The sequence below is a fragment of the Festucalex cinctus genome, chromosome 1 (genome assembly GCF_051991245.1).
Source record: "Festucalex cinctus isolate MCC-2025b chromosome 1, RoL_Fcin_1.0, whole genome shotgun sequence".
NCBI classification, from domain to species: domain Eukaryota; kingdom Metazoa; phylum Chordata; class Actinopteri; order Syngnathiformes; family Syngnathidae; genus Festucalex; species Festucalex cinctus.
In genome coordinates, this window is record NC_135411.1 from 44,361,546 (window position 1) to 44,378,535 (window position 16,990).

The window sequence follows — 16,990 nt, forward strand, 5'->3', positions numbered from 1 at the left end:
GCTATGAAGATAACTGCTTATCTCTCCCAACATTATTTCTTATGTTGTGTTACAGTCACTATGGGCTCAACTGATTGTCCTGCCTCTCTTTTTCAGGGCCTCATGAAGCACCAATCAGCCAAGGGGGAGATAAGCATCTCCTCCAACAAGTCTCTAGAAGTGGCCAGCCAATGCAGCCTTCTCCTGTCGGTTTCCAGGGTCCATCTGTTAGTCAGCACGGAGCCATGCCCATGAACCATGGTTTATTGCCACCCACCCAAAATGTTCAGACGCAGCACACTCACCTGTCCCCCTACCCTCTACAGAGCACGCCCCCTCCCCCCAACCAAACTTCCCACCATTGGGCACCGCCACCTTCTACCTCCCACCCACTCTCCTCACCCCCTACCACCCCACAGAAAGTGCCTCATATACAGGTGAGTCTCAATAACAAAGATAAATAAATAAAAAGTAAAAATCTTCAATGTAGTTCCATTGCTATAGATCAACACTGGATTTTTGTTTTGCCACATGTAGATATGTACTACGTTTGGTGTGTGTGTGGGTGTGTGTGTGTGTGTGGGTGTGTGTATTGGAGTAATTTCTGTGTTTGGACTGTAAGGAAAGTTTGTTTGTGTGTAGATGACATTTGCGAGCACAGCGGTACATTAGGCACTGTTCAAGGGGCTTCTGTGTGTACTTCTTTATATTGGTGTGTGTTTCTGGTCTTCTGAAACTGCTCTTGGCCATGTGTGGTTGTACTTCTATATGTGTGTGGGGAAATGGATTTTTGCAGAAGACGCACGCACGCACACACACACACAAGCTACCGCACGCGTATAGTGGCGCCACCAGCATAATCTCTCCTCCCCCTTGCTCCCATGTCACCCCCGCCTCTTTAGAGGAAACCTCCCTTCCTGTCTCTGCCTCCTCCCTGTCTCCTCTCTTTCCGCTCTCTCTGCAGGTCTCTTTCCCAGTCTTATTTCTTTTTATTATTGTTATGTAGCCAGATGTTCTGAATGCGAGTTTAAGAGTGAGAGGGTTAGGAAGTACGTGGGTAAAACAAGCGAGGTCCGCTGGAGATGGCATCCAGGCTCTATACCAGAGGAGAAGGCGACAGATGGCTTGGTGGCAGTATGGTTGCAGTGTTCAATGGTGACATCCATGTTTCTGGTGGTGATGTTTGCACCATTGCTGCCACTAGTGGTGCCCTCTTCTCCATTAGCTTTTTTTAGTCGGTCAAAGCCTCCTTTCTCCACTGACCCATTCATAAACAATGGCAGCCCTGTGGCCTTGCATGCCTAAATCCAACCCCTTTCCTCTGTATTCTCATTCACACTGCTTTCCACGACTCCATACTATCACCCACCTTACCTCTAGTCTTCGTGACCTCTGTTTTGCGGTTGACATTTATGTCGTCACACTCAATTTATCCAGCTCTCCTGACCTAGATGCTAGTTTGACCGGCGAACACTACTTCTCGCTTGTGCGTACTGTATGCGCCATCCCAAGTCTAGCTGCCTGCAGGCCCGGCAGCCTCGCATCAACACTGTCACTCAGATGTCCACACAAACCACAGTGTGGTCTGAAATGAGATGGCAAATGCGCCTGGGGGTAAAGGATGCATCCTGATTGTGGAATCTTTTTACGGTGTGTGCATGTTTGCTGCACTATAGTCCGACATAGCTATTAGCGATTCTTGTTCTTGTTTGGAAAAACACACAGACTGGTCAGTCAGTTGTGATTCCGGTATGTCTCGTAGTCTGAGCTCCATCTGTTCACTAAGCATGGTTATTACACATACGTTTATATACACAGACACACACTCGCGCGCACACACACACACACGTGCTTTCGTCAGCTGCTCAAGGTCACAGCTCTGGTAGAGTACTGTGCTGTGACCTTTATTCTACATCACACACGTGCACATGCTGTTGCGTGCGGCACTCTAGTTGACATATAACATGCCTATCTCACCCTTCCCCCGCTTATGAATGCCGTCAGCAACCTGCTATACCATCTAACTCGCCCCGTCTCTGCAGCTTCAAGGAAATGGCATTCTAATGTTGCCCTTATTTTTTGTGTGGGTTTGAATGCAAAAAATGGGGAAAGGATTTTGGCTGAATGAATGAACAGATATAATTAAAAATAATTTCATTAGTTATGTCAAGCAAATGCCCCATAACATAACACAACATATTGGTGCTACTTATTTTTCCCCATTCTGTCATTAGCTTTTCTGTCAACACCACAGACAGACATGTCCAGAATAGCAGGAAACCAATGTGTTTGGCCACAGTCTTGTTTAAATTCTCCTTTCCAACAATATGTCCAGCACATTTTGGTCAGTGGCAACGGCATAGGCAGGAGAGTAGGACTATCTATAAAATGCATTGATGGCAGTACATACACTGTAAAATAATAATAAAATAAAAAATTAAGCCGTTAACATAAGCCTTTGTTGAAAATTCGTCATGATGCAAGTTCTTTGATTACACCAATGTATGATTAATCAAATGACGCAACAAAGTTATAAATTGTCCATAACTTATACATATAACTTGTTCCAACATAACAGTATGTGTTTTGGCTACACAGGTTACTGTTCCACCGGGAATTTGCGGCAAATGTGTTCATCTGCCAAGTCACCACCTTTGCTCAGATTATTAAGGCTCCTCAATAGCCTTTTTTTAACTTGTAGGATGATATTGTTTATAGAAGTATTGATTTTACCCCATCTCCACTAAAGACTATATTATATAAACAAATTAACTTTCAGGCACTATATGTGCAGTAATATGGCTTTGTGGCTACATCCAGCTTCTATTTTTAAACTTTAAACACATTGTCAAGTTCATGCATTCAAATTTTACCTCTTTGTTTGAACAACTCACCTCAAAGAATTAGTCACTTTTGAACATATGTAGTTAACGTTTGGAAACGTACTGATGTGTGAAACACGTATTTTGTTTTCATTTAACCAGGTTGTTCCCGTTGAGATTAAAAACCTCTTTTTCAAGAGAGACCTGGCCAAGACGGGCAGCAGCAAAAAACAAAAAAACAAACAAACACAAAGTTACAGACGTACAGTACAGAGTGAGACAAATTAAAAATGTACAAAGTACAACATTTTGGATTAAATGGTCAAATAAAACTGTTCAAACAGCCAAGCTAAATACATCGACACTGTATGGAAGCTGTTTCCTTGTATTTCTATTTAGATTTAAAAAACATTTAAAGACACCAGTTACTTGAGCTTTAAGTCCTTCTGTAGAAGATTCTAGGCTGACGGTGCCGAGTACCCAAAAGCCTTCTTACCGATTTCTGTCTGTGCGTTTGGGGTGGAGAGCTAAAAGAGGTCCTGCGATCGCAATGAATACTGTCCGGTGCTTCTCTGCCTGATAAAAACACAAAGATAAAGGGGGAAGCAGCCCAATAATTGCCTTACAAATAAAGGTATGCCAGTGAGTGAGTCTGCGGGCCGACAATACATATACACTTGTATTGTAATGTATTATACATTTGTTACAGTAACAATTATTGAAAGATTTTTTGTTTTTGTTTTTTTTAACAGTGAACATGTTTTAGAAGTTAGGGGGCGGGGTTTTGATGGTATGGTATCATACCATTTAATCAAACTATAAAGAGCTTTTTTTGTTTTGTCCATCCATCCATTTTCTGTACCGCTTATTCCTCACAAGGGTCGCTGGGGGTGCTGGCGCCTATCTCAGCTGGCTCTGGGCAGTAGGCGGGGGACACCCTGGACTGGTTGCCAGTCAATCGCGTGTTTTTTTTTTTTTTTTTTTTTTTTTTTTTTTTTTACAAACAAGCAGAAAAATGAAATTAAAGTAATGCAACTCAAAATATTCTTTAAAGTAGTGGTCCCCAATTACCAGGCCGTGGACCGGTTGTGGGCAGGAGTGGAAATCCACTCCCATGTCACTCCAGACTCCAGGTGCCACAGCAACTCCCATCTGGGGGAGGGAAAACTTTATTTCTAACTTTATTTTAGTAATTTTTATCTTCATCATATGTGGCTTGGAGTCGTTCTTTATCTGCTTCATCACCTGGAACTTTATGGAGAGAAATTTGTGTCTTTATTTTCAATCAAACAAAAAAGGAATTTGCAATCAAAAAAAAATTTCAATCAAACAAAAAGGGGATTTGCAACCTCAAATAAATTTTAATCAAACAAAAAAGGGTTTTCATATAAAATAAAAATTTGCAAACAAAAAAAAACATTTCAAACATGGATTTGAATTTTAATAAAATCTTTTGCAAGCATTTTTTTCGTTTTGTTTGCGAATCTGTTTTTTGGTTGCGGATCTGTTTTTTGATTGAAACCTGTTTTTTTGGTTGCGAATCTTTTTCTGTGTTGTGTGGGCGGGGTCCTCCGTTCAACCGATGATAGAAGCCTTGTCATTGGTCAGCTTGGAAGCCGCTGCGACAACTTTCATTGGTCAGATAGGAATGGGGGTGTGACAATGTTCGTCTATTTCCTGGTTCATTTTGTCCAGTCGCCGCCAGCATCGAGGTAAATATGACCCCCCCCCCCACTTCTAGTTTTCCGTTTTGTTTATCTGACATTTATCTAAAAGCAACCCTTGAGCTATCGTTTATCCGGTGATTTGTTCTAACCATTACAATTAACGTAATCACTCACTCAGCATTGCTTAGCCATGTTAGCTAGCTAGGTAACTGATGGTCCGATACATGAGTCAGTCATGAAGCTATGTTGTTGGCAGTCAAAACACAAATATACGGCTAATTTGGGATAGCTGTTAGGATGAAGTTTTTTTGTTTTTTTTTATACTCATAAAGAAACCTTTGCATTTGTTTCACATACAGGCAGGGCTGGGAATCGAATTTATTTACACTAGCTGCTTTCCCTAAATCTTGGATGTTTGAAGTAGAGATTAAATTCGTGATAATTCTGTGATTATTATTTATTGGTCCTGGTTGTTTATTGTATGAGTCAGATTGAAACAGAAGGGGAATCTGAGTTGTAGGTGTACTTTTGCAATTACACTGACTAGATTTTTTCTTTTAGAGTGCGAGCAGACCAAGGGGTAGAAAATGTAGACATAGCGAGATGCATGTTTACTGTAAGAGGAGCAGGCCAGGGCAGTTTTATTGCTGGTAAAAGCGTACATAACCAGAGGAAAAAACTTTATATGAGTAAAAGTTCTTGGAGTTACTGTAGCTTTCATAAATGTATTTGATATTACAGATCCAGCAAGCTGAAGAGACACTACCCTTGGACCATCACGGTGAACACGGGATCGTTATACCTGACATCCACTGTCGTTTACCTGAGGAAAGACTGGTTGCTTTACGGCAAATCAATCCAAACAAGGAGTCCTTGAGTTTTGGTCGCGTCATTTATTTGCAGACTCTCAATGTTGCTTCTAGTGCTAGTGTCTCGCGGCCCAAAGGGTCATTTAAATTTATGTAAAAAAATGAAAATAAATTCCTGTGTAAAACAGTTTGACTTTTATTTCATAAAAAAAAAGCATGCATATGAACTAACAACCAGTCAATTATTCAGCATTTTATAGATTTTATACAGACATTTTTCTCAAGAAATGATTGGCCTGCCAACAAGAAATCAAGAAAGCTCAGAAAATGAACTGTTAAACTTAAAACAAACATTTTGGTAGGAACAGCCTGTAATTACTCAAAAAAAAATGAAATGGATGTGATTTTTTTTTTTTTTTGCCCTTTCAATTACACTGTGTCAAATCTGGCATCAAAGGTGATAGCAGTCAGTAGATGTGATTTAAAGGAATGGTAATCACTCATATGAGCAGTTGGAAATGTAATGGTGTTTGTGCAGGGGGTAACATAATGTGTGACCTGGCATTTGTACCTCACAATTGTGGTCAAAGTTTATTGATATTTTAAATTGCTCTCTGTCTGACATAAGCAGGTGCTTGTGGCCCTGCTCAGTTATCCACAGCATCACCTCATGAAGAGAGGTGACCAACCACCAACTTCATCTTCTGCATCTAAAAAGTAAAGAAAAGTGTGCTTGAATTAAGTACCAAACATGTAAAAAAAAAAAAAAAAATTCTGACAAAGTTATGTTTGACACATGTTTTGAACATTATTGAAACAGGAAAACTACAATGAAACAATCACAGGAACTAAATGTATTTATATTACGTAATCTCAGTCACTTCCTCTGTATTTCAAACACCCAAGACATAATAAATGTAGCAGAGGCTACTTATTTCAATGACCAGAACTTCTCATAAGTGATTAATAATTAGCATTTTATTAATGTAATGATGTAATGTAATAAAATAATCATGAATCAGCATAATAACAGCTATCTCAGCAGGCCGTTTATTTGGGCCGTTTCTCGTACCAACAAAACATCACGATTCATGTCTAGACTAACCAAAATCAAACGGTTACGTGGCCTGGATCCTAGTAGTAGCAGTGTCACCGCTTTGACGGTGCATGAGTTCCCCCTCTTTTTCAACCTGACTCGTACAGTAAACAACCAGGACCAATAAATAATAATCACAGAATTATCACGAATTTAATCTCTACTTCAAACATCCAAGATTTAGGGGAAGCAGCTAGTGTAAATAAATTCGATTCCCAGCCCTGCCTGTATGTGAAACAAATGCAAAGGTTTCTTTATGAGTATAAAAAAAACAACAAAACTTCATCCTAACAGCTATCCCAAATTAGCCGTATATTTGTGTTTTGACTGCCAACAACATAGCTTCATGACTGACTCATGTATCGGACCATCAGTTACCTAGCTAGCTAACATGGCTAAGCAATGCTGAGTGAGTGATTACGTTAATTGTAATGGTTAGAACAAATCACCGGATAAACGATAGATCAAGGGTTGCTTTTAGATAAATGTCAGATAAACAAAACGGAAAACTAGAAGTGGGGGGGGGGTCATATTTACCTCGATGCTGGCGGCGACTGGACAAAATGAACCAGGAAATAGTCAGACGAACATTGTCACACCCCCATTCCTATCTGACCAATGAAAGTTGTCGCAGCGGCTTCCAAGCTGACCAATGACCAGGCTTCTATCATCGGTTGAACGGAGGACCCCGCCCACACAACACAGAAAAAGATTCGCAACCAAAAAACAGGTTTCAATCAAAAAACAGATCCGCAACCAAAAAACAGATTCGCAAACAAAATGAAAAAAATACTTGCAAAAGATTTTATTAAAATACAAATCCATGTTTGAAATGTTTTTTTTTGTTTGCAAATTTTTATTTTATATGAAAACCCTTTTTTGTTTGATTAAAATTTATTTGAGGTTGCAAATCCCCTTTTTGTTTGATTGAAAAATTTTTTTGATTGCAAATTCCTTTTTTGTTTGATTGAAAATAAAGACACAAATTTCTCCCCATAGAACTTGTTTTGCACTGACTGGGTGACCCTATCAGGGCCATAACATCCTACAACAACTTTGCTTCTAATATTACTGGGACATACTCATCCCTTCATCATGTTTAGGTGATGGCCCAGGGAGGCAACTGACAACCTGTAAAAAAGCAAATGCACTTTTGAATCTTCATCCTGTTGTCATCCATTGTAGTCGAGTTGCTTTTGCCTACCATTCAGTGAAGTAGATTCCACATAGATTGTCCATTCAGTGGGCAGAACTGTCTGGCTCCATCCTCCACAAAAGCATGCGAAAGCATACCACTACGACCAACACCTCATCCAAGTGGAACGAAAATGTGGGCCGATTCAAATATTTTGAGATGTTTTTAAAAGTGATAAAATACCACTGTACAACTTGTGAGTTGTGTGCACCGCTTGTGCCAGACACAAAACTTTCAGCTTTCCTAAATTGGTGTTATAATTATAGTCTGCATGAACAATTCTGCACTTTCAAAATCATGTTAAATTTACAACATATTTATTCATTTATTATTATTTTTATGGCTTATCATTTGTCAGTTTTTGCAATGTATTAAATATTGTGACAAAACAAAAATTAACACCTCCATTTAACTTTGTCATTGCCTTTTTTTGTAAACCTATATGTCGGCATAAAAACCTCACATATTTCAGTATATTTTATACATCATAATATGTATCTATTAAACATATTTGTTACTCACAGGCACAACGCTCATTTTTGTCTTTAGAGCACATCATATTTTTGACATTTTCTTTACCCAGTTTTGACAGGTAGGTTATAGGAAACTTTTCATAATTGATGGATGGGTGGGTGGACTGATAGCTAGTGCTCAGCATATACCCCCTTCGAAAAATTTAAAGATTTTATTCATTATCTCAATGGACATAAGAACAATTTCCCAAATTTTGACAAAATGTTTTCTGTAGAATATGCGCTTAACTCAAAACATGAAAGTAAGGTTGATAATAGAAACCATAGATTACAAAATATTCAGTTTAATCAAAGTAACTAATGCAAAACTACATCTACTATTTTTATAACCTCCATGACTTTTATGAATAGCAACATGTCCGCTAGGCCTGGAATGAACAAGTTGTCAGTCTTTTTCTCAGGGTCTACTTGTTTGTGCAAAGTGTTCTTTAATAAATTTGTTAAGAAAACTGCTTTTTTTGGTCTGTACTTATTGTTAATCTTGTTTGCAATCAATTGCCCTCATTTGCGGGAAAATTTTTGTAGTACGTGTATCGTATTACATAGAAAAACTTCATTCTGAAAGGAAAGGTGTTCTTAAAGCCTGTTGGTGTGTACTCAGTTATGGTGAGCAGGATGGATGGATGGATGGATGGATAGATAGTGGAAAGGATGTTCCTCCCTCATGGACTCCTTTCTCTATTTTACCTCTGCGAGCGTTAAAACCCAGTGGCCATCTGAATCAACATTTCTACCGGTTGTAGTATGTTAATTTAGACTAATTTGTATCAAAGAAAACTTTCTAATAAAATGAATGACATTAGTCAGATTACCACAACCTATTTGGGAGGTGGTTTTCTTGAACACATAGCATGGTAGCACTGTTGAACCCAAATATGTCTGTCCCTTGCTTATCCCTCTAAACTCACACCTTGTCTAGGCGGCTCTATTGACTTACGTGTGTCAGCAGATGTTTGTGTGCAGTGTTGAGTGTGTTGTGTGACCTTGCAGTGCTTGGGTGTGACGTGTGTCTCTGTGCATTAGCATTCGCCTAATGCAAGTGGACTTGGGAATGATAGCACCTCCCCCATCTCCATGTGAAGCGCAACCATGCTGTGCTAGTGTATGTCGACCTGCTTCTGTGGCATTTCACTTGTTAAATTTGCTGATGCTGACACTCTTCTCAACATATTTAGACACGGCAATATTGACGTGATTTATTTTTTATTTTTGTATTTTTTTTTACCATCGACATACAAATGCTCAGAGGTATAATCTCTTCTACTGGAATGACATGCATACTTAGGAACACACACTCTTCTTCACTGTGACTTTTTGAAGTATGGAGATAATTTATTCGCGTCATGATGCCTGATTTCCCATCTGCTACTGGGACCCTGAGCAGCTGGAGGAAGAAAGAAAGGAGGAGGGAGCATTGGAATAGAGGGAGGGGGAGAGGCAGCTGGAGTGACTCAACAGCTGGTAACCAGTTTCCTTTCACAGAAAGCATATATTGGAGCAATAAGGAGGAGGTGGTGTAGGAGAAGGAATGAGGATTGAAATTGCAGGAGTGCAAAAAAGGAAAAATGAGGTGTCAGCCAGTTTGTTTACTAAGGTTAGAATGTTGGTGCTGAAGAGGGGGAGGAAATTATAGCACCCGGGAGTAAGCAACACCCATGTGACTCCATGTGTGACTGGATAGATGGCTCAAAATAAATTTCTTTTGATTTCTTTGAGGAGAAATTTGCTAATCAGAGACTTAATTTGAGGAGCAACTTTGTAATTTGGGGGAGCTTTTTAATTTTTTAATTTTTTGTTATTCCTGGACACTTGAACCAACATTTATAAGATCCCTTGTATGATGTAATTATGGGCATGGGTAAACAGTAGAGTTCTATCCTAGACTGGTGATTGCAACTGGTTACAGAATCTCATCTTTCTGCATTTAGCTTACCTCCAATGATAAGCCCAATTCTTCCAGTCTACTGCCTGCACCAAAACATGCTATTCTGTCGGTGCAGCAGTCAGCGTTCTTCATGTCTCCTCCACACTTACCTACCCGCTGAGGGCAGAATTTGGACTCATGATTTGAACATAACGTTCCTCCACGTGCTTGGGTTCCAGTGCATGTAGCCTATTTCCGACACAAGTGAGAACGGGACTGACAACGAATGGCAGTTATGGCAGGTCTCCTGGCATCCCTATGATCGTAGAGATTGGCTGTGTGCAGTCTGTTCCGGGTTGTCTTGGCAGACAGCAGTCAGCCATACTGTCCTGCAAATCTGTATGTCAGCCAAAGTGCTACCAAGGTGGGGAAACAGACTTTTTGGGGTGCTGTTATCTCTGACAACCCTATTATACGTAACTTGACCTTCAGTTTGGAAATTGTACTAGGGCTCACTTCAAACAATGCGGTACCAGAGCTCAAAACAAGAGTCAGTGGCAAGCGCAAACTAAGATTTGGCGTATTTTTGTTGGGTCCAAGTGCAACCCACATTCTTAGCTGTGCTGCTCATCCCTCAAATGAATGTCCTTTACAAATTTGGCACAATTTAATAGTGTAATATATGGACAATGGACAAGTGCAGTGGCACAGTGTAAGATGTATTGTCCAGAAGCATTGTCACAACAAATAATCTAACAATGATCTTTTTTTTTTTTTCCTTTTTGTGCTAGGTTTAGATACTGGGCTGATTGAGTTAGAGTATCTTAACATTAAAATCAGTTGGATCTTGCTACGTTGTGCCGCTCATGCATGCACACAGCAGAGAAATTGTAGCCCAAATAACTCAAAACACATGACACTTCAGGCAAGATTTTTTTTTTTTATTTATTTCTAGATTGTGGACAGCTTGATGGCTAACTGTACGTTTGTAGTGGTATAAATGGGTTAAGTTTATAATCAAAAAAGGAAGTGCACACAAAATCACCACAGATCAAATGCACTTGTATAGTGGGGAAGGTGACTCATGATGTTCCTTGGTTTAATAAATTTGTCCCTGTTTTAGCCCCGCCCAAAATATAGGAATAATTGAGGATAAGAGTTTTATGCTATATCTCAGCAATTGATTAAATTGGTCTTAGCTGTTTGAAAGCGCTATGTAAATAAATAAAGATGACTTGACTTCTCTCCCAACAAAGTTTTGTGCTGTAAAAAAAAAAAAAAAAAAAACATGCACAAATGTCTTTACAGGGGCTGTGTCTGACTGTACACCCTACTCAATATATTTTGTAGTGGTATCCGAATGTCCAGAGAGCGAAAATGTAGGGCACTCAAAATTACCCACGATGCACTCTGAGAAGTAGTGAACACTGATATTCACTCAACCGGGTTGAAATAGACCACAATGCATTGCAAGTATGAAAAAAGAGCGACCGCACAAGCGTGAGAATCAAAGCGATGCATTAATATATGCTATGGAAATAAGTAATGCGTTTTAATTGAAAATATTTACAACAAAGGAAGTACAGTTTTAAAACATTTTCATTCACAATAAATAGTCGGAGATTTATGCACCGGTGTGTCACAGTTATGGTGGTCACGTGATATGTGGCGAGGAGAAAGTAGTGAATCGCCAAACAGAATGAGGGCACTACATATTAAGCCACTATTTAGTGAGTTGCATTGAAGTGAATGAGGGGTTAGGGGACAAGGGTGGGCATTCGGACACAGCCGGTCTAATATTTTGAAAATGTTTTTTAAGCATTCATTGGCATATGATTTTGTTATTTTTTTTTTCAACATTTTCAATACATTTAAATCATCATTACTTAAATATATTTTTATTTTCCAAAATTCAAGGACAGTGTTTGAACTGTGCATAATATGAATTGTGGGATTACGTTACATAAATCAGGGCTAAATTTCCATGGGTGAAATATATCCAGACTACACATGAAATAACATTAAACTGGTTAGAAAAGGCATGTACCTTTTGGTCTTCAGTAGTTTCATGCACTGTTCCTCGCGAATGGCAGACGCCCCGCTCGCGAAAGCATCCGATTAGCCTTCTTTTTGACATACTTTAACTCATTCACTGCCTTTGACAAGTATACTTGACAATTGTATTTTTTAGAGCGGTGCTAAATGGGGGCGAATCTGAGCATGCTCCACTGTAAATATCAAACTTGGAAACAACTTTACTGATGCCCAACCACTGGTAGATGACATCATTGCCCCATCTTATACGAAATAAACACAGTTTCAGAGTCCATGGGAGAAATGGCTGTATTTTGGCAAACCTACATTTTTCTACTGTCAATTATAAACGAATGGGACGGGGCAAAAAGTAGGGAGTCTATTCTATTATTTGGTAGATTCGGTTTATATATAATTATTGAATATAATATCACGTGAATATTGACAATTTTAAAATTTTCTAAAATGACTGGCAGTGAATGAGTTTTTAAGAAAAAATATAGTTTACTCCTCATCATGATAAAGCCATGGGAAGTTACCGGACAACTATTATTTGATCAGAGGGTTTGTGTCCTGTGTAAATAGTATGTCAGCTGTGTCATTTTTCTTTCTTCCACCAACCCCGCCCTCCCCCATTTTCCCTCAACTTGACTTGGGGACAATGTATGTACATTAGTTGGTTTGTGAAACGGACAATATTCACGGTTTCTTCCATTCAAAGATCACAACAGAAGTGCTAACTTGCTAACGTTTGCTAGCATGCTGCTACCAGCAGATGTAAACAAAGCATCTTTGGCTTGATAAGCGATGTGATTATATTGTAACCAAAAATGTGCGTCACTGGCAGAATGGAGGATTACTGTATGCAATTTGCATACGGGTATGTTGTTTTTTTCCTTCTCATACTGACATTTATGCTTAGTAGCCAGGTTCCAGCAATGCTGCTCGCCAATGTGGCAGGAATAGGGAAATATTTACCTCACCACTCCCGTTTCACCTAGACATTGGTGATATGGTGAATGGGGAGCGCACACCCTGCATTCAATCATGGCATATTGTTTCTCAATATCCATTTTATTCTTTTTTTGTGTGTGTGGGTGTGTGTGTAAAGGAGCAAATGTAATTGTTTACTGTTTACTTGTTTTAGACTTGCTTGAGATTAACTGTCATCTGTCTCCTGACCCTTCAGCATTCCTCATTGGACCCATCTGCCGATGCCTCAAGGATGGTTCCAGATAGACTGACTGGCAGCACTGGTGATGCTATACAGCCTGTCTACACGGAACAGCCCAGTGACCAGGAGACTAAGCCAAAAAAGAAGAAGAAAAAGAAAACAAAAGTAGAAGAAAGAGAAGAGGAAGGAAAGAAGAGCATGACAAAAAGAGAGGAGGATGTCACTTCAGAATTTCCTTTAACGGGGTGTGAGCAGGGTACTGGCACAGCAATAGGTGATGGAAGTTCCCCACCTGTTGAGAAGAAAAAACGGAAAAAGAAACCAAAGGATATGGCAGAGGGCATTGAGGCAAAAGAGCCCAAGACCCCCAAAATGCCTAAAACACCCAAGACCCCCAAGACACCCAAAGAACCCAAGGAGAAAAAAGTCAAGAACTCCACGCCCAAGGCCAAGATGTCCAAAAAGTCCAGGTAGGAACAGCATCGCTGGCCAATGGTAATTTATTGAACATTTAAACCAGCAACAGAAATACTGAAATTAAAATAAAATATTTAAAAGAAAAGTATTTTTTTACATACATTATCATCAGTAAGCACATCTTACATGTTCAAACTTGCACATACAAACAACTGCACTTATACGTGCATAGATATTTGCCCACTTGTAAGTACAAGGACAGGAAACGTGCATCTCATGTGCCTCTATTACCATTTCATGGCATAATTTGTCTGTGTAGTATGATAGGAAGTTATTTTTTTAGAACAGCAGATGTATTTGCCTCATAATCCTTAAAACAATTTGATAGCAGGCTTTTGAACAAGCTATCAACCAATCCTATTTTGTCCCAGTAGATGCTCAACAAGGCACAGTATAACCATTATCAGATTTAGTTTTTCTTGCTGTGGTTGATTGTATGATTACTTTCACAACAGCCAAGAGAAAAAAATAAGTATATTAGGTTTGGTGTTGTTCCGATAACGATCACAGTATCGGGAGAAGCCCCGATACTGCATTAAAACAGTGGCATCGGCATCGACAAGTACTAACAAGCAACATGCTGATACCATTATTTCTGACACTAATACAGTGGAACCTCTACTTACGAACGTCTCTTCATACGAAATTTTCGAGTTACGAAACGCCTGAACGGGAAAATATTGCCTCTTGTTACAAAAGAAATTTCTAGATACGAAAGGTAAAAATGCATTACCAAACGCAACATACTTTCGGCTATGGCTATTTCCTACCATAGGTACCTACGAGCGTAAATACTAGATCGGTGTTTGTGCATCGTTCTGGCATCCCATTGGCTAAGAGGAACCTACCATAGGTATGAGCGTATACTAGATCGGTGTTTGTGCATGTTTCTGGCATCCCATTGGCTTAGAGGAACCTCTACCATAGGTATCTATGAGCGTATACTAGATCGGTGTCTATACAGCGTCCTCATCATTCATCCCGCGGCCCATGAGGTGTTCCGATAGTTTTTCGTAAATGTATGAACTAACGGCCAACGAATTTGTGCAAAAATTCAAACAATTGGTGATTGATGAAGGCACAGTAAGTTTTTAATTGCGACGAGATGGGCCTTTTTTGGAAAAAGATGCCACGCCATACCGGAAGTTTCCATGAAGTTTCAGAATTTGTTTAAAAGAATCGCCCAGAAAAAGTGTTCACCAGTCGGGCGTTTGCTCACTAAGATGATGTTTGCCTTGGACATTTCCAAAGGATTGTTTAAAAAAAAAAAATAAATAAAATAAAATAAAATAAAATAAAATAAAAAACATCCATGGATCAGTTCTTTACAAAACACCAGGCAAAAAAAAAAAAAAAAAAAAAACACTTCTGAGAGAGAGGAACATGAACCAAAGAGGGCAAAAAACGATGAGGACAGCAGTTAAAAAGGTAAATGACCATCATTTTTATTCTTTACTTTATTCTTTGTTTTTTTTACATTATGCACAACTCTCATTTATTGTGCAATAATCTAATTGTAACATGTATTAGTTACATGTTTTGATACATTTTTATGCTTTATAAAACATTTATGTCTGAATTTTGGGAGGCTTGGAACGGATTAGGGCATTTACATGGAAAATGCGTCTCTACTTACAAAATTTTCTACTTAAGAACTTTCTTCCAGAACCAATTAATTTCGTAAGTAGAGGTACCACTGTATAGGACTTTGGATGCAGTATCTTGTCTTGCTTGTGCGTGACATTTACTGATGTGTGACGTGTTCACTGCATACCGAGCCAAGATATTCTATTGGCCCTTGAATGCGCTGAACCAATGGCAGGGCAGCTTTTTCATGTTAAAAACAAACAAACTAGGTATCAATACAATATCGCCATCGGCTGATACTGCAAAACTGGTTATCGAAATCTGTATCGGGCGTACTTGTCTAGTATCTTCATATGAGGTGTGAAGTTGCTGCCTCTTGCATAGTGGCATAAGTGGCGATGTTGGTCTGAGGTGGTTTCATTGTGAAGGCGGAAACTTGATCGGACAGAGGAATGTGCTAGGACAGCCCCCATTTTTCTCTCTCTCTCTCTCCTTTCTCAGTCTTCAGTCTCACTCCCATTCCTTCTTTTTTCTTGTCCTCGCTGGCCCTTTTATCCCGAGGAAGAGGGAGGGCCGAAGCTGCAAGCAAGGGTCAACACTGGGGGAGGTGGGCTTGCATCGGCCACTGGGAAAGAAAGGAGGAGAGGGCGTCGGGGTAGGGTAGGTTGCTAGCGAGGCGATGAGTGGGCAGGCGATTTTTGTATGTTATCGGGGGAGGGATTTTTTTCTTGGCAGAAAATGATAATGCTAATGATAATATAATGATAATGAAGGCCATGCTGCTGTCCACTCAACAGCTCTGTGTGGGCCAAGGAAATGTGTGCGTAAGGGGGGGGGATTGGTAAACTAGCTGTTATCTGTTTTCAGGCTTTCCTCCATCTTGAGTGGCGGCCTGCAGCTCCCAGGTTAATTTAGCATAATAATGGCTGCCGGCCATCCACTGCTATTCTAAAATGGTGGCCCACCACCACCCAGCCATCATCCCTTTATTTGTATTTTGCTCTACAGGCCTTGTCTACGCGTAGCCTGCCTTTTTTTTTTTTTTTAAATGTATATATTAATGCATCCACACTAAACTGCATGAGGTTGTTTTTAAGTGTATTTTCAAGGTTGCAAAGCCTAGGTCAGGGGTAGGCACATTAACAACATATTGTCACTGTCCTGTCCTGTTTTTATATTTTTTATTGTATTTTTTTATTTTTTTATTTATTTATTTTTTTACATTTTTCGGATTTCTGCATTCAGTTTCATCTCATAAACATAAAAATGTAAAAAAAAAAAAAAAAAAAAAAAAAAATGGACATGTGTTTTTTGCCTTGTGGCGGCATTTGGCACCAACAAGCAGCTGCTCGTTTAAAAAAAAAACATCATTAGTTTACATTTTGAATTCTTTAAAAGTATGTACAAATTAATAATGAAGACGGTTAGTTAAGATGATAGTATATTGAACTTTAATTACATTTTGGAGCTTATAATTTGTGACATGTTTATAAATTGTTGGTGATACTGTGGCTTTAGAATTTTTTTGTTTTAAATATTTAGTGTATTTTAAAATTGTACCAATAACTATGCAGAGTAGCACTAATACTATCAACTATTTGTAATATTTCACTCTTCTTGGGACAAAGCCTTTTTTTTCATGTAGGCCTACAAGGTAGTGAAATCAGATGAGTAAAATTTGGAAAATACACTGTGCTGAAAACAACTAAAATGAATACTTGTATTGTTTTTATTGTGCCTTATGCCATCTAAT

General features: G+C 39.1%; 1 protein-coding gene across 4 annotated transcripts in view; it reads left to right on the plus strand.

Moving 5' to 3' along the window:
- Nucleotides 1–16,990, plus strand: part of chd7 (chromodomain helicase DNA binding protein 7) — a 96,420-nt gene that overhangs the window by 35,446 nt on the left and 43,984 nt on the right. For all 4 annotated transcript variants that reach the window (XM_077536962.1, XM_077536944.1, XM_077536971.1 and 1 more), the window contains 2 exons: nt 97–416; nt 13,189–13,643. In XM_077536962.1, the coding sequence (XP_077393088.1) occupies nt 97–416; nt 13,189–13,643 (775 nt within the window). The remainder of the gene's footprint in view (nt 1–96; nt 417–13,188; nt 13,644–16,990) is intronic.